Raw genomic sequence first — 18,749 nt, 5'->3', positions numbered from 1 at the left:
AATGCTCTCTTCCACCAACCAGTTCTTGTTTAGGTGACCGTATTTTAGAACATTGTATTTCCATATCCCCCTACCCACCACTCTTCTTACTCCAGCAGAGTAGACCAGAAGTTGAGTACCTAACCCAGAAGTCATCTTTTCATACTCCAATGGATGTCAGTTCCTCACCCTACGTTCTTACTCCACTGTCCCATGCTTCCTTGTAGGAACTGCTTTCTCTTCTCTATGCAAATTACTGTTGTGTTATCAATCAAAGCCCTTTTACAGCCCCTAAAACAGGGTTGGACACTTGGTACAGTCTAGCCAGACGACCTGGGCCAGAGCTCTTTTCCCAGGTTTGATATGGATATTTTCTGGACTCTCCAACAACGTAAACCTCAAGTAACCTATGGCCATCAGATGAGGAGAAACTGAATGAGAATGAACTCAATGCAAAAGAAAAGAGAACCAAGAGACATTTGCCTAATGAACTTTATAACCCAAAAATGGAAAGTTTCATTTTTATTTATTTCTATAATGGACCCTGCTCCAACTAATGACTAGTAGCAATTCAAGTTAAATAGCCTTTTATATGATAGACTAGAAATACAATCATAATTTTATAATAAAGACTCTGAAGGGAAAGCACATTTCTTTTTTTATTATTTTTAAAACAAACAACTTAAAACCTTAGAAGACAGGAAAAGCATATTTCACAGTACCCTCACAACTGGACTTACTGAGGCCAGCCTACTTGTGTGTTGAGGCCTACCTGTATTAGAAAATTAATAAAGAACCATACAATAAAACGATGAAAAAAAAGCTATTCAAAAAAAAATGCACAGACTATATTACAAGTAGGAAAGATACACTAAATTGTGGTTTAAATCACTCTCTATCAGCTCTACTAAAATAAGTACTAACCAGCTACAATATAAAAAGAAAAAAGGCAATTTATCAGGTTAAAACAACTTGTTTTCTCAGAATTTAGCTGACTATGTAAACAGCTGGCCTCTAAGTGGGATACTTTACAGCAAAAGAAAGCTTCCAAAGGCTCCTTTCCCCATCCAAAGGTCCTCAAGCCACACTAGTATTTCTCCTCTCTACTTCCAATAATATCAGGAATAGCATTGTATCTACAGGAGATAAGCTAAGAGGAAATCCTCATTCTATGTATTATACAAATTATAGTGACAGGTAATTAAGAGTAAGCTGCCACAAGAGATATTATCTGTGACAATATTATTCTGAGACAAAAATATCTGCAACTGAAAGTAACAGAAAACAGGTTTCCATTAAAGCACTAAGAGCAACCACTCTGTTTAATTTTCTGCTAGGTTAATCTGTGGGTATTTTCCTTCTCTCCATTAAAAAAAAAAAAAAAGCTTGAGCAGTATAGCAAGATCCCATCTCTACAAATAATTGTTTCAAAAATTAGACAGGCATGGTGGTGTGTGCCTGTGGTCCCAGCTACCTGGGTGGCTAAGGTGGGATTGCCTGAGCCCAAGAGGTGGAGGCTGCAGTGAGCTCTGATCGCACCACCACACTCCAGCCTGCTGCATGGAATTAACCACTCTACTAGCTCTGCTGCATCTACTCTGACCACAGTTTTATTTCTGAGTATAATTCACAATGTTCACCAACCTTTAATAGTTGGAGCTGTGGCCCCTGTAGATATGTTAATTTTATATATAATAATGAGACACAGAGACCAGAAGCTTATATTTCTACTCATCAAATGAATCTCTCCAGGGGATAAAGACAAAGTGTCCTCTGATGGTCTCTTAGTAAGTTTATTCTCTCCTGCTTGTCTTAATTTTATTGTTAAGAATTCTAATTGAAATGCTGTTTTTTTCATTAGAATATAAGGCTAAATTCCAGAAAAAAATAAGTGAGAGGAGTAATGAGTAGCCTGTTCTGGACAGAGAGAAAGGTAGGGTGCTGATTCTTTGTTATAGGTTTTATGCATAGTGCACAGAGACAATTCCCAAAGCACAGGGAATCACACACATCACTTCAACTGCTTTCCTCAAATCCATGAGAAACCCATCTCATATGTCCTATGTATGGACTAATATTTAGAGTCCACCAATCTGTTCAATATAACTTACTGTGTTACCTATTTTATCAATATATGCGTTTTAAAACACCTGCCATGGATTCACTTAATAGTACAGTACAACAGTATAAAATAAACTACCACAACAACTATATAACACAAGTTTGTCATACTCCCCAGTGACTCAGAACAGATAACATTCAAGTAAAACTTCTCAAATTTTCCCAGTTTTAAAAATGTGTAATTACTAGAATTACCTCCATAAGAACTGGGATGTGCTTTTTCCCGACATTTCACACTTTTATATCTCTAGCACTGGTAAAATGACAGAAGTAAATTGTCAAATACCCCATAGATAGATGGAGGTATTTGCACAGCTAAATGTATACTTGTACATTTGTACCACTTAGTCAAGTAAATCATTCTCAAAGAATCAAGAGATCACTTGGACTAGGCTATATATTAATACTAAATTTTGGCTATGAGACATTTCTGACAAAATAGGGACAATCAGATTGACAAGTTAGAAACTATCTATCTCTAAGATTTTAAGATGTCAGGCAACTGGCTGGGTGTGGTGGCTCACGCCTCTAATCCCAACACCTTGGGAGGCCGAGGCAGGCAGATCATGAGGTCAGGAGATCGAGACCATCCCGACTAACACGGTGAAACCCCGTCTCTACTAAAAATAGAAAAAATTAGTCGGGCATGGTGGCAGGTGCCTGTAGTCCCAGCTACTCGGGAGGCTGAGGCAGGAGAATGGCGTGAACCCGGGAGGCGGAGGTTGCAGTGAGCCGAGATCGCGCCACTGCACTCCAGCCTGGGTGACAGAGCAAGACTCTGTCTGGAAAAAAAAAAAAAAAAAGATGTCAGGCAACTTTGTTTCCCTTCCCTTAAAGATCATTTCAAAATTCCCAATCAAGTCTCTTGGCATTTAATTCTATTAATACAAAAGAACAATTTTTCTTTAATAACTTATGAAATGCATTCATCGTTTTTAAAACTGCTTCTGAACATGATTCTAAAAGCGTATCAATGGCTACTTACATTGACTAATCCAAAATAGTGCTCATTGACCGGAAACTGTTCTGGACCAATCTCTTTCTCTAATGCCGAAGCATTGGCGCCCTATAAAATGAAAAAGAAAAATCTTAGTATTTATAGTAGTCATGCACCACACAACGACACTTCAGTCAATGACAGGCCGCAACATGCTGGTCCTATCAGATTACAATGGAGCTGCCCTACACAGGTGCGTCTTTATCCTTTACACTGTATTTTTAGCTGTACCTTTCTTATGTTTAGATACGTTCAGATGCACACTTACTCCTGTGTTACAATTGCCCAGAAAATACAGGAACATGCTGTATAGGTTTGTGGCCTTCGAGCAATAGGCTCTACCATCTATCCTAGGTGTGCAGTAGGCTCTACCACCTAGGTTTGTGTAAGAACGCTCTGATGTTCGCATGCACAACGACGAAATGGCCTAACGATACGTTTCTCACATCATATCCCCATCGTTACACACGATCGTATTTTCATAATACTGTCACAATTACACAGGTGTTACAGAGACACCCTGTAAAAAAAACTATCTGTGATCCCTATTGCTACCTAACACAAAGAAAACAAAAAGGAGAAAAGAAAGAATGATATTGAAGAGTAAAGGCTTTTGATAATGACTAAAAATTGGTTTATAGGAACTTTCTTCTCACAGAACCAAAGCCTGGATCAAGGAATTACATTCATAACATGTTCTTTTTTTCTAAGTAATGAATGAAATTTCCTGCTGTATCATGTACTGTAACAGGAGTGTAATCTGATAGCACACATCTCTGAGAGCTGAACTTCTGTGAAACGAAATATAAATATGCACATGCTCAGTGGCCTAGGAATTCTGAAGTATAAACCTGAAATTCTTACAGAGAACTGAAGTTGACAAGAATGTTTACTGCAGTATCATTTACGATTGCAGCTGACAGCAGTCTAGCTGCAGCTGACAGCAGTCTAGATGGTCCATCGTTGGGGAAATAGATACGTAAAATGTGACAGCATACTACATAGTACAGCCAGAATAAATAAACTAGGTTTACACACAGAAACATGAGTATCTCAAAAACACAATGTTAAACGAAAAAAAGAAAAATTAGATTAACATAAAACACCAAGGGGTGTGTGTGTGTGTGTGTGTATTTAATAGCACATGGAAAGCAGACTGAAGAATGTATATTAAATATACTATATACCTGAGTGAGTGCTGGAAGAGGGATGGGCCATGGAATTGGGAATGGGGCAAAGGAGAAAAAACAAAATTCAAGAAACAAGGACCTCGCACAGACAATCATAGTGTGTCACGGTTTCAAGAATGTGATCAACTCAATTCTGTGCACCTGTGGTCCCCGAAGACCATGTGAAAGGGAGGGGGAGAAATGTGGCCCTGAGCACCATGGTGGGTGATGACACACAAGCAGATACAACTAAATAGATTCTAAAATGTAGTTTGAAAGGGAAATAAAAGCAATTCTGTTAATATAACTCTGAATATGTTTACCTTGAAAATTCCCAGGAAAACATACTAGATAAATATAACTGATAGGATATTGCTCAAAAAATACCAAAATGTCACAGTGAAGAGCTGCAGAGACAACATGCCTCTTCAGCTACACTGGGCATATGGTCAACAACGCACCAGTACTCAGAATCCCACACCTGCTGCTTCCTTTCCGCACGAGACTCCTAAACCTGGGAAGCCCAGAACCTTTGTTAGACATGCGTCTTCAATTTCCTGACAGCTCTAGGCTGCAAAGGAGGACTGATAAAGGCACATGGTGAGTTGGCAGTCAAGTTCCACCAAAACAAGACGTTTCTTCTATTATCTTCCAGCCAACCAGCACTTCTATATACATGATACTGTCTTTATTTTTTTGACTTGGGAATCAACTTTAAGTTTTATATAAAACCTTGATACCATCACTAGTTAATAGATATCATTTATTTCTAAATTTGGATAGCAATATGTCTGAACAATACCAAATTCAATTATTACAGCAACTTCACAATCCACTAAAAATTGATGGGAATATTGCAAGCCCTACTACCTCTCACCCTGCCAGCTCAAGTACTTTGTCACAAAAGTCCCTGACATATGTTGAAAATAACCAACAAACCCAGGTTTTTACCACCTGTTGTAAAAATTGAAACTGATACTGGCTTATTCAAATGAGTATAATCCTTTCCCCCCACCAAAACAGAAGAAAATGTGTCATCAACCAAAATACAACCTCAAATACTTACCCATCTACAACAATAAAATACCAGTGCATACACCTTAGAAAGGCATTTCTGGCCTTTAAGACGCACTAAGAACAAGGTAACAGGTGAAGGTTATCTCTCTACTGTTAGCCGAATCACATGCCACTCGCCTTGTATTCTAACCACCCCACATGTCCACCTGTCACCATATGTACCACGTACTTTCATGCCCGCTTAGTAAGCTCTTCTCCCACTCCCTTGTCCTCACAGTAGTTTCAACTATGGGTCAGGTATTGTCTCTCTGTGCCTCAGTTTCCCAACTGTTAAAGAAAAATGTTAGCAACTACTTTATAGGGTGACTATAACAGAATTTTAACTTTTCTAATGCAGCTGGTGGTGCCTGGCACACAAGCAGGTGTGCAATAAATGTTGGTCCTCTTCTTACCCTTCCCTTCAAACAAAAAGAAAATAAACTAGTCATAGTAATACATCTTTTCTGCTCCGTACGAAAGCTAAGAAATGACAAGAGAAAAATCAGAAGACAAAACAAGACAGCTATAATACAAAAAAATATATATACTCTCTTTAGTTTGGCAGACAAGAGCCAATTCCATGAAGCGGCCCCCAGAGGTATCATCACTGTACTCCCCGCCCCCCCCCCCCCATAGCCTAACAACAAAGCAGAACCATAATCCAATTCAGAAGTCTGAGGACAGAAGGCCAAGAGGGGTAAGGTGGAAAGAGCTGTAGATCATCATCGTTTAACCTTTCTGGATTTAAGAATCTTCATTTGCAAAATAAAAGGGTCAGAATCCTCAGTGATTTTCAAAACTCCCAGTTCCAAATTTGTCTGTTGGGTTTTCAAGTAAGCCTTTACATGAACTAAGATTTTCATGGCTAAAATTATTCAGAAAATTAAAAGATTGTGTGATTTCTAAAATCCCTTCTCACTCAACATTCTATCATTTCTGATCACTTTCATCAACGCTTCTGAAGACATTACAGTTTTAACACAAAACTCCAGGGAAGTCTAAGACAGCCAATATATGCCAAGCCCACAATTCAACAGCTTGAAGAATGATGGTTAGGACAGACTGACGGTAGCAGATCGAAATGAAAAGTAAAAGGAAAGAAGAGCACTCACCTTTTTACAGTTCTAAAGTAAGGCATAGCACCATAAACCATGCCTTCCTGTGGTAATGACACTATGCAGCAGATTCCGCAGATGCAGGAGAAGCATGCTTATTGCATACATTCAAGGTTTTCCTCAACAGAAATGATCAGGGTACACTCCTCTCTCTAGCCTAACGCTAACTAAAAAGGCAAAAGATTATACTAAGCAATTGGTTTCTGCTAAGTTGTTTTTAAATTTAACAATGTCTTCAACACCAAAGTCAGATATAACTGGTGAAAACCAACTGGAAAGTCAAAATTTTACTGTACGATTGTTACCATCTTTAAGACCTTCCTGAAGGATTTTAAGGCTGACAAATTCTATTACATCACGTAATGGTCACACAATCACCCAAAAATTTAAAGTGAGCCTAGAAAAAGCAAACATTCAATAATAATAGCTCCATTCCCACATTTGAGAAGTACGACCCTATCAAAACTAACAATAGCTTTCATGAAATCAGTGATTCTTTACTGGGATAAAGAGCAGGCGTGATGGTGAGTTAAGTTCTGCTCCAGGCCAGGCACGGTGGCTCACACCTGTAATCCCAACACTTGGAGAGGATGAGGCGGGTGGATCTCCTGAGATCAGGAGTTCGAGACCAGCCTGGCCAACATGGTGAAACCCCGTCTCCATTAAAAATACAAAAAACTAGTCAGGCGTGGTGGTGGGTGCCTGTAATTCCAGCTATTCAGAAGGCTGAGGCTGGAGTGAGTCAAGATCGCGCCATTGCACTCCAGCCTAGGCAACAAGAGCAAAACTCCATCAAAAAAAAAAAGTTCTGCTCTGGAGCCTTCATAGGTATCAGAATTTATTTATTTTTGTCTGAGCACATGACATACACAAATGGAAGAAGACTTTTTTTCTGACTTCTGTCCCCATTTTTGTAACTTAGGCAAAAGATTAGACTTAGTACCCTTACTATAGAACTTACCATGAAGAAGTAATTAGATACTCAGGCCCTTCTGATGAAAGCAACCAAAAGATGGGTGAAATTTAAAAAATAATAATTAACTGAGCTAGTGATAAAATAATCTGCAGAAATCAGAAAACAAAGTGATGGGGGAACTACAAGAGATAAGCAAACACCAAAGACTTCCCACTGCTGGTATTTCCTGACCCTAGTGACCTTTAAATTCTCTTCTAACAGCTGAATGGAATGGTATGCAGGAAACAGATGCTAAAACTTAGGGTCCACTCAAGACAGGGAGGACAACAGGAGATATGAGCATGAAGCCAAGATCTCTAAACGGTTTCTCTTCAATGTATAAGGGAACCAGTAATAATCCCATACCACAAGAAACAGCAAGAAAACTTGCTTGACTTGTCCTTGGCACTTAGGAGTAGAGACAGGAAGAAAGAAGAAACATATTCCAAAATTCATAACCACAGCTAGGCCCTTGTAAAAGTCTGTGACCCAAATTTCCACAAACTATGTGATCTTAAAAAAACAAAACAAAAACCTCAGTAGAGAATTCAAAGAAATCCTAAATTGAGAGTGCCCTCCTTCCACCTCTTCCACTCCACAACAGGCAGAATTACAAATTCACTCTGGAATGAGATAAATTCAATCCACCCACAAAGAATTCCTACAAATATAATGCCAAGAGATTTGAGTTCCTAAGTCAAAAATTACAAAAACACACAGGAAAAGAAAGCCCCATGGATAAGAGCCCCATGAAGAAATGCAGACAGCAGAATGAAACTCAAGAAGATACTAAGCCAGGCGTGGTGGCTCATACCTGTAATCTCAGCACTTTGGGAGGCCGAGGCAGGCGGATCACGAGGTCAGGAGATGGAGACCATACTGGCTAACACGGTGAAACCCTGTCTCTACTAAAAATACAAAAAATTAGGTGGGCGTGGTGGCGAGCACTTGTAGTCCCAGCTACTCGGGAGGCTGAAGCAGGAGAATGGCGTGAACCCGGGAGGCAGAGCTTGCAGTGAGCCGAGATCATGCCACTGCACTCCAGCCTGGGCAACAGAGTGAGACTATGTCTCAAAAACAATAAATAAAAATAAAAAAAATTAAATACCAGAATTAACACACACAGGATATAAAACAAATGTCTCATATGTGTCAAGAAATGACAATGAATTGATTATAAGAACAAAGATGAGACTCTAAGCAGACTTTTAAAAAGAACTAAATACAACTTCAATATATAAAAGTTGGAAAAGCTGAAGTAAAAACTCAATGGTGTGGCCAGGCATGGTGGCTCGTGCCTGTAATCCCAGCACTTTGGGGAGGCTAAGGCAGGTGGACTCAGGAGTTCAAGACCAACCTGGGCAACATGGCAAAACCTCATGATATGGTTTGGCTCTGTGTCCCCACCCAAATCTCATCTTGAATTGTACTTCCATAGGAACCTGGTAAGAAATAATTTGAATCATCAGGGTGGTTCCCCCATACTGTTCTCGTGGTAGTGAATACATTTCATGAGATCTGGTTTTATCAGGGGTTTCTGTTTTTGCATCTTTCTCTTTTTCTCTTGCCGCCGCCCTGTAAGAAGTGCCTTTCGCCTCCTCCCATGATTTTGAGCCCTCCCCAGCCATGTGGAACTGTAAGTCCAACTAAAACTCTTTTTCTTCGCGGTCTTGGGTACGTCTTTATCGGGAAGTGTGGAAACAGACTAATACACCCCATCTTTATCAAAAATACAAAAAACTAGCCAGGCATGGTGGCACACACCTGTAGTCCCAACTACTCGGGAGACTGAGATGCAAGGATCACATAAGCCTGGGAAGTGGAAGCTGCAGTGAGCTGTGAGTGCACCACTACACCCCAGCTTGGATGACAGAGTGAGACCCCATCTAAAAATAATAAATAAATAAATAAATAAATAAATAAATTTTTTAATGGGTGTGCTTAAGAACTAAACAAGGCTAATATCAGACAGTATTTTTTAGCCAATATTCCTGTCAATGTAAGGTTATTAATGAAAACTCCAGTTTTGTTAAAAACAGGACATGTGGCCAGACGCGGTGGCTCATGTCTGTAATCCCAGCACTTTGGGAGGCTGAGGTGGGCAGATCAAGAGGTCAGGAGATTGAGACCATCCTGGCTAACACGGTGAAACCCCGTCTCTACTAAAAATAAAAAAAAAATTAGCCAGGCCTGGTGGTGGGCACCTGTAGTCCCTGCTACTTGGGAGGCCGAGGCAGGAGAATGGCGTGAACCTGGGAGGCGGAGCTTGCAGTGAGCCGAGATTGCACCACTGCACTCCAGCCTGGATGACAGAGCGAGAGTCCATCTCAAACAAAAAAAAAAAAAAAGAAAAAAGAAATATAAAGAAATATTTTACAGAGAAGATTTCATGGGAGAATGGGTCCATTACAGAACTGCTGTAGAGAGAACCATGGTATACTTCAAGTATCATTGAACTAGCAAAGCTACAGGCTTGAGTCTGGTCTTGGCCACGACATTAAATTATAAATGACCTGTGACAAATCATTCTCTCCAGACCTCAGTTTCCTCAGATGTAAAACTTCTGTCTATAGTACCTTCCATCCCCACATTTTTAGCAACATATGAATTTATCAGCTCTTCCAATTTCATTAAAACATTAAATATACAATGTTGGATAGTCTATTAAAAGTCAAACATTAACAAAGTCCTGAATGAGTTAGGAAATAGCATCATATCCTCAACAATAGCCATTCAATACTAAGAATTTGTAGGCTGATATAGTTTGGCTGTGTCCCCACCCAAATCTCATCTTGAATTGCAGCTCTCATAATTCCCATGTGTCATGGCAGAGACCCAGTAGGAGGTAACCGAATCATAGGCATGGGTTTTCCCATGCTGTACTTGGGATAGTGAATAAGTCTCATGAGATCTGATGGTTTTACAAAGGACAGTTCCCCCGCACACGCTCTCTTGCCTGCCACCATGTAAGACATGCCTTTGCTATCTTCTGCATTCCACTATGATTTTGAGGCCTCCCCAGCCATGTGGAACTGAGAGTCCATTAAACCTCTTTTTCTTTATAAATTACCCAGTCTCAGGTATTTCTTCACAACAGTATGAAAATGGACTAATACATAGGCAATGGGGCAAGTATCTCCTTTAATTTACCTTGTATGAATTCTTGAAAAGATGAGAACTTGTCCTTTTCACACCCAGAAATCACCATCCAAGTGAAATAATAATAGGTTGAAATTACAAAGATACCTTTGACCTATTATTTTGATAATATAAAAGTAACTATATATTAAATGTTGTGAGCAACCCAAAAATATCTGCAAATAGGAAAAAAATAATCTGGGAGATGGCTATCTAAAAATTACACAAAAGTAAACTGATAACCAGGAATGTTTTCAACAAAACAATTCAATCTGGAATTAATGTAATTCCTTAACTTAAAAATCTCCTGGCCCACAACATCTACATCTAAAACTAGATTATAGCTAAAAAATGGTGTCTATGAGGATACATCATTTTGAAAAGTTATATTCAGTATATACTGTTTTATAGAGAACAATACACCTTACCAAGAAATTTAAAATGATGAAAACATAAAGAATGTGCATCTATCATTTGGAAAATGTATTTAAAGAGCCAAACTATTAGTTTCCAAACAACTTTAATATAAATAAAGAGAAAATTCAATACACTGTTCCAGTTTCATGTTTCAAGTCATATTTTAGAATGCAGCGTGTATCATTTTAAGTTAGATCAGGTCAGTACACAAAGGAGAACTGCCAAATCAGGCAGGAAAAGCTTCCCGGAGGTGGGAAAAGCACGTGACCTGGTAAAATAAGAAAAGTTCTGGAGGCACAGGAAGCAGCCCATGTGAGGGTGTGAGGGTATAAACACAATAAAGAAGTGAATGTGAGCTGTAAAAAGATGAATCCAAAGTATAAAGGTGAAACAAGTTAATCTCATAAATGAGAAAGGGCGAAGAGTCAAAGAGAAGGCTTAACCCTCATACCTGTTCTAGAAAACACCATGTGCCCTGAAACCGAATCAAAGGCAATGAAAATATTTATGACAAAACACATTATACAATGAGTTTGAGGAATCATAAAAAGAGTATCAAAGCAGTAGGCCTCGGGATATGTGAAATTCAGTATCTGACTAGCTGTGTTCTCTCTAGCCCTGTGCTAGTAACTGGAGAACACGACTTTTAAAGTGTGGCACCCATTAGTGAGTGGTGAGATCTCTGCAGTGGACCACTACCATCTTCTTTTTCAGTAAAACAGATCAGATACACATTTTTATTAGGAGTAAACAAAGGCTTCTGAAACTTTTGTTTCAATATATAAGTATGTATGTATGTATTGGGTCTCATATTATTTCCCACACTAAGTTGAAATTTTTTTAATTTTATATACAAAAGCATAAGAAAAATTTCAAAATCATAATTCAACTGGGGAGTAGAGACTGAATAAAAATTAGCTTTTCATGATCACATATAAATAAAAATCCATTTAAAAATAAATTTAAAGATGTAGAGATAAGAGAATAAGTGTCAAGCCAGGCGCGGTGGCTCACGCTTGTAATCCCAGCACTTTGGGAGGCCGAGGCGGGCGGCTCACGAGGCCAAGAGATCGAGACCACGGTGAAACCCCGTCTCTACTAAAAATACAAAAAATTAGCCGGGCGTGGTGGCGGGCGCCTGTAGTCCCAGCTACTCAGAGAGGCTGAGGCAGGAGAATGGCGTGAACCCGGGAGGCGGAGCTTGCAGTGAGGCGAGATTGCGCCACTGCACTCCAGCCTGGGCGACAGAGCGAGACTCCGTCTCAAAAAAAAACAAATTAATTTAAAAAAAAAAAGAATAAGTGTCAAAACTATGTCACAACACAGGATGTACTATAGCAAGTCCGGACAGGTACAACACTGAGTGCTAGAGAACTTGGAAAAGCTTCACAAACAGATGGAACCGAGAGTCGCTTCCAAGATGGCCGAATAGTAATAGCTCCGGTCTACAGCTCCCTGCGAGATCGATGCAGAAGGCGGGTGATTTCTGCATTTCCAACTGAGGTACCTGGTTCATCTCATTGGGACTGGCTGGACAGCGGGGACAGTCCACGGAGGGTGAGCGGAAGCAGGGCGGGGTGTCCTCTCACCCGGGAATCGCAAGGGGTCAGGGGATTTCCTTTTCCTAGCCAAGTGAAGCTGTGAGTCACTGTACCTGGAGGAAGGGTACACTCCTGCCCAAATACTGTGCGTTTCTGACAGTCTTTGCAATCGGCAGACCAGGAGACTCCCTCCCATGCCTGGCTTGGCGGGTCCCACGCCCAGGGAGCCTTGCCCCGCTGCTAGCACAGCAGTCTGAGATTGACCTGGGACGCTGGAGCTTGGCATGGGGAGGGGCGTCCGCCATTGCTGAGGCTTGAGTAGGTGGTTCTATGCTTACAGCATAAAGCGGCAGGGAAGCTTGAACTAGGTGGAGCCCACCGCAGCTCGGCAAGGCCTACTGCCTCTCTAGATTCCACCTCTGGAGGCAGGGCATATCTGAACAAAAGCCAGCAGACAGCTTGTGCAGACTTAAACGTCCCTGCCTGACAGCTCTAAGAGAGCAGTGGTTCTCCCAGCTCGGCGTTTCAAGCTCTGATAACAGACAGACTGCCTCCTCAAGTGGGTCCCTGACTGGGAGTGCAGCCTGACTGGGAGACATCTCCCAGTAGGGGCCGAAAGGCACCTCATACAGGCGGGTGCCCCTCTGGGACAAAGCTTCCAGAGGAAGGATCAGGCAGCAATATTTGCTGTTCTGCAGCTTCTGCTGGTGATACCCAGGCAAACAGGGTCTGGAGTGGACCTCCAGCAAACTCCAACAGGCCTGCAACTGAGGGGCCTGTGAGAAGGAAAACTAACAAACAGAAAGGAATAGCACAAACAGATGGAACTAAACGAGCCAGGCTTTGACTCTTTCTTCAGGGGTATTTTCATTATAGCTTTTCATGTTGGTACAATGAAAGCCCTGAACTACAAAGAGTAGGCATTTAAACGTTCCAACTGCAGGCTGGGCAGGGGACTGAGTGACAGCCTGCAAACCAGGAGGCTGCATTCCTGTCCCCATTCTAATATAAACTAAACTACTGAGCCACTGCAATAAAATGCTGCCTCAGTTTTCTCATCAGCAAGACGGGAGAACAGATTTATAGCACCTATTGCAAACCCAAAATGCTACAATTCTAAAATAGCAGCACTACTGTAGAGTTACCAAAGTTTAAATTTAGAACAAATATTTGTTCTAAACATTTGAGCTCCAAATTACTAATCTGCAAAAAAGGGCAAACAAGACTTGCAACATGGCCTGTTTCTGTGAAAAATGTATAGAAGATGTTCAGAACAATGCCTGGCACAACAGGCACAAAGCAAACTTCCTTTGCCCATCTTCCTCCATCCCAACTACAATGCCATCTATTACTCCTTCCTTCAGATGAGTCTTCCAAAAAACAGTCCTGACACAATTTCTGTGGCTGGGAGGGAAAGTATCTGGGGGTTCTGCACTGATCTGCAGTCATCCTAAGGATCTTGATCTATACTTCCTCTAGTGGCCTCCTCTATGTTAAAACAAAAAACAAGCTTTTGATCTGTAAATGTTCAAAATGAGACAATGAGCTACTGAAAGAAATCTCATAGTTTTTAACTATCTCATCAAAGTTAAAATGTGCACTATAAAAAGTAGAAGGGTCTAGACCTAAAACTGGCATTGCACCATTGCGGTACACATGGCAGAAGCTTGCAAAAGCTTAAAATCAGAAATCGGCACAAAGCAAAGTGACCCTCAGTAAGATATGATATGGTACCAATGACACAAAAGGGAACAGAGAGGTTCAGCTGCCAACACTAATGGAGAAGTTAGAACATGTTGCTAACTCTGAGAGAAATGAAATATTGTACAACCAATTATCAAGCTCTAATAATCACATGATCAAAGGGCCTTTGCCTCTATTCCTCTCTATCACAGGTCTTCTGAAAACCATTTGTTCCACTGCAGGAAGAAAGAGAAACAATATAATTTTGCCGTCCAGTAGTGTTTATGTTTGTGTATACATTCTCCCACCTACCCTCCATATCACTCCTAAAAATCTTCAACCTGATAGGGAAGATTTCTGGCAAGTTTTCAAAAACTGAATTTCTTCCCAGAAGAAATTAAAAGTAGTTTACTTTCTCCTTCAACTGCCATCACAGAAGCACATATGTAACATATTAAACATGTAAATTTCTCATCTAATCAGTTTAGAAAAAATCCAATTCTATGATTAATCACTGGGCAAATAACTGCAAATTTAAACTTACTCAGAGGACTCCACTTATGTAGTAAAAAACAAGTTACATATCTGAATCAATATTATAATTCATTGCTAAATAACTAAGCCAAAACCAACAGGCATGTAATTTTAACTTTCAAAAGTTCAAATGTCCACTAGAAACTCAATGTTCCTATTAGACATGTCAAAAAGCACAGTATTCCAATTATTTTATTCAGTATTTTCAATGAAAAGTTTCATCACATAATTCATGGCTAAATGTGTTATAGAGAATATTTAGAGAGAACAAAAGAAGATTCGGATTTACCTTAAGTCTTTTAACTCAGTCAAGATATGGAAACATAAGATCACTGGATGCCAAAAAAACAAACAAACAAAAAACAAGCTTTTGATCTGTAAATGTTCACAATGAGACATGAGCTACTGAAAGAAATCTCATTACTTCATCTCTGTTAGAAGTAACAGTAGTAATAATACTGGCTTTTCCAAGAACCACTCTGTCAAGCCTTCACATTTGGCTTAACAATAACATCAAAAGGAAAATTCTCAAATATGACCAAACTCAGCATAACAACATATTTGAGTGCATGATGAAACTTTACAGATCCTACTTTCCTAACAATACAAAAAACTTTCAAAAAATTAATAAGATACTCTCATGGATAGCTAACATTTAAAACATAACTATATCTGAACTCCGTAACTGGCACCTTACCTAAGGCAAAAAGGGTGGACAAGATGTGTTTTTTCGGCATCTTCACATTGTCTTCAATGCAGGGATTCACCCACTTTGGTGAACAAATTACAAGAATGTTTCATCAAGCTCTTTCTACCATATTCTTGATAATTTCTATATCTATTCCACCAAATAATGTTTCAGCTCTATAAAAAGCAAGGATCCCTGGATTGCCACCCTGTGTACCCTTCAGACACCTGACTTGGATAACAGATTTCTGTGATTATGCTCAATGAGAAAACCTGTGTTGATGCTTTTCCACTTATAAAAACATGAACACTTGTATTTTTCCCAACACCTGTTATAGTATAATAAAGTATCTGTAAAGTACCTACCACTCCTGAGAAGAAAATCACTATATAAATACAAGGTATTATTAAGTTCAAGTGAACCCAAAATCAACAAATTATATTATGGACTGACTTAGTTTATAGTAACGGAGTTCATACTCCAGATTCCATATGTGGACTCCGACTCACCCTAATAAAAAGCAAATTATCATCAAACTTACAGTTTTATCAAATACTCGGAATACTCCATACACTTCAAATAAAAAAAGGTATTCATATTGTGAACTGCCTCAGAAAGAGTTCTTCATTCTTACCACAATAAGAAAGTGACCTGTAGCTCTTTCTGTGTCACTGAGACAACAGGAGTATTATATTAAACCAGAGTTAAGTGGAAAGAACAACGCAGCATCTCTGTCAGTCCTGTTTTCTAGACCTCGATTCCCCTGACCTATAAAATGTGGTTCTCTCTTACCATTTTCCAGCTATAAAACTGTGGAAGAACTGAAAACAACTTTTAAGTTCTGCAAAAATAAAAACCATTCTTAGTAACCACACCATCAACAGCTCATAAAATGACAGTGTCACTCTAAAGATATGCGTAGGCCAGGTGCAGTGGTTCACGCCCATAATACCAGCACTTTGGGAAGTCAGAGCAGGAGGACTGCTTAAGGCCAGGAGTTCTAGAGAAGGCTGGGCAACATGGCAAGACCCTGTCTCTACAGAGTATGTTGTGGAGCACGCCTATAGTCCCAGCTGCTCGGGAGGCTGAGGCAGGAGGAGCTATTAAGCCCAGGAGATCGAGGCTGCAGTGAACTATGACCTGGGCGACAGAGTGAGACCCTATCTCTTAATAATAATAATAGAAAATAAAAATAAATGTATGCATAATTTTTGTGAAGGATGTTAGAGAAATGCTGCAAAGAACTTTATTCCATTAATGTAGTTTCAGTGTCTTCAACAACAAGAAAGCACCACTGTTTGATAAATGGTGGGGAAGTAGAAAAGAACTGGCTGCAACTGGCATGAAGTATAGTCACATCCAAAACATACGAGTGGAGTGACCAACATGAAAAATGGCAGAAAGCTCCCAGGGTTAGTCCTTCCACCGAAACCATTAAGCTGAAAAATACATCAGAATCAACTATTCTGAACCTTACAACCTAATCAGACATTAAACACCCAGGGCAGTGGTTGATGAAGGGAGAAGAGAGCACAGCATGCAAACCAGCTACTATTCCCTACTCCTCAGCATCCCCAGAGGCGGGCACAGGACCACCTCCTAGAGCAGCTGCCTAGTAACAGGGCTGGCAGCGGGAACCTTGCCCTCAACAATTTAGGATTGTGCATTTTGCTCAGTCTGGCAGTAGCCTGGGGAAACAGCACAGATGCTTGCTTTTGTTTCTGTCCCCTTAGGCTGCAACCTTTCTTGTTTTTTTCCCTTAATATGAGGGGGGATGGGGATCCAGACATTATACTAAATCTCTATCAAGTCATAGTTGTCCAGAGATAGTAAGACAGAAACTTCAGTGACCACACACAACAAGGAATACAGACTTTGTAAAACTGGTTTAGAAAAGTCATTATACAAATGGATGACTGCAAGCCTCAAAAAAGCAATCACTGAGGAGCTGGAGAATCTGATTTTCAGAGTCACCACATTACAACATTCAAACTGTTCAGTTCTCACACACATACACACACAAAAATCACAAAACATGCCAAAAAAAAAAAAGGAAAATGTGGTGTATTTGCAGGAAAAAAGAATTTGACAGAAACCATCCCTGAGGAATTACAGACACTGGAATGACTAGTCAAAGGTATTATTAAATCAATCGTATCAACAGTATCACACTGGGGTCCCAACACAAGAGCTGAGCACGCTTACTTCCCCATGACTAACATGGTTTTTTCAGTGAGTCACTTGTTGAAATCCCAAATTTCCTGGATGAGAACCATTTCTGCAGGGATCAAATGAGGCCAAATCACAAGTCCAAAAAGATCACAAAAGTATCACAGGTCCAAAAGATTAGCTAATTCTTGAAGGCAACAACATTTAAATTCCACCACTTCGCTTCAGCAAGCCATGACGCTTAAAAACAAGGGTGTCAGAAAAATTCTGGATAAAAAGATCAGTTCATGAAAGTAAGGAAGGAATAGTGTTGTGCAGCTACAGAAATAACAAGAGCTGAATGACACTCAAAGTTTATGTGTGGCATTTTCAAAATGCAGTAAAATTCATTTTTTTTAAATAAACACAGATTTACATATGTTAAACACAATTTGAATACAAATTCAGAATGCAGGAAGCAATCAATATGGGAACTTGAGTGTGAGTACATTACAAAGAAGAAAGGTAAAAACTGGTAAGAGACACTTTAGCCATAGCAGAAGTGGCTTTAGCCATCCAGAAGGCTGCACAGGTGTGAAACCCTCCTGGTGAGAGGGTGAGCAGTGAGCTCCACCACCACTTCTCAAACCACGTGACTCTGGGTGAGTCACTTTCTCAGTCTTAGTTTCCTCACCATATCATACAGGAAAATACCTACTCTGCCTACCTTGGGGTTATGGAAATCAAATAGTGGATGTGAAAGTGCTGTAAAACGTAAAGCATTATGTAAAGGTATGACTAGAAACATGAGTCATTTAGATTTTTCTAAGTAATCATTTTATCAGTGAGCAACGTGATGGAAACTTGCAGCAGTAGAGTGAAGTACCTTGTTCAAGTACACTTGGTTTTGAAAGCTACTATGTAAATGGAAAAGAGACCACTCTTTAACCTATGTAAAAGTCTGAGGTTAGCTTCCTATGGACAGTTAAAATATCAGAACAAGCACCAAATCCCTTTCATATGCTTTGTATAAAACCTTTTATTTTATAAGTACTCTAAGTTCACAATCTAAAAATAATTCAAACTGTAAAGAGGGTATAAAACTCAAAGTATTATTCACCACTCCCTCTCTTAAGGTTCATTTCCCTGGAGACAATCCCCATTAACAGTTTTAGTTCTTCATGATGATTATCATAACTTTAAATAAT

General features: G+C 39.8%; 1 protein-coding gene across 2 annotated transcripts in view; it reads right to left on the bottom strand.

The window, feature by feature from the left end:
• The window catches only part of USP12 (ubiquitin specific peptidase 12), a 112,968-nt gene that overhangs the window by 46,987 nt on the left and 47,232 nt on the right, over window positions 1–18,749 (bottom strand). The window contains exons 1-2 of one of the 2 annotated variants that reach the window (XM_012501949.2): window positions 9,157–9,190; window positions 3,086–3,166 (exon numbers count right to left, since the gene is read on the bottom strand). Coding sequence is in view for 1 of the 2 variants with exons in the window: in XM_030818607.1 (XP_030674467.1) it covers window positions 3,086–3,166 (81 nt within the window). In the remaining variant the exon portion in view is untranslated. Of the gene's footprint in view, window positions 1–3,085; window positions 3,167–9,156; window positions 9,191–18,749 lie in introns of those variants that run through there. The other variant, XM_030818607.1, reaches the window with a different exon arrangement.

Source organism: Nomascus leucogenys, chromosome 9 (assembly GCF_006542625.1).
Source record: "Nomascus leucogenys isolate Asia chromosome 9, Asia_NLE_v1, whole genome shotgun sequence".
Lineage (NCBI taxonomy): Eukaryota > Metazoa > Chordata > Mammalia > Primates > Hylobatidae > Nomascus > Nomascus leucogenys.
The sequence above is the reverse complement of the archived record's forward strand: the minus strand, read 5'-3'. Positions and strand labels throughout refer to the sequence as shown.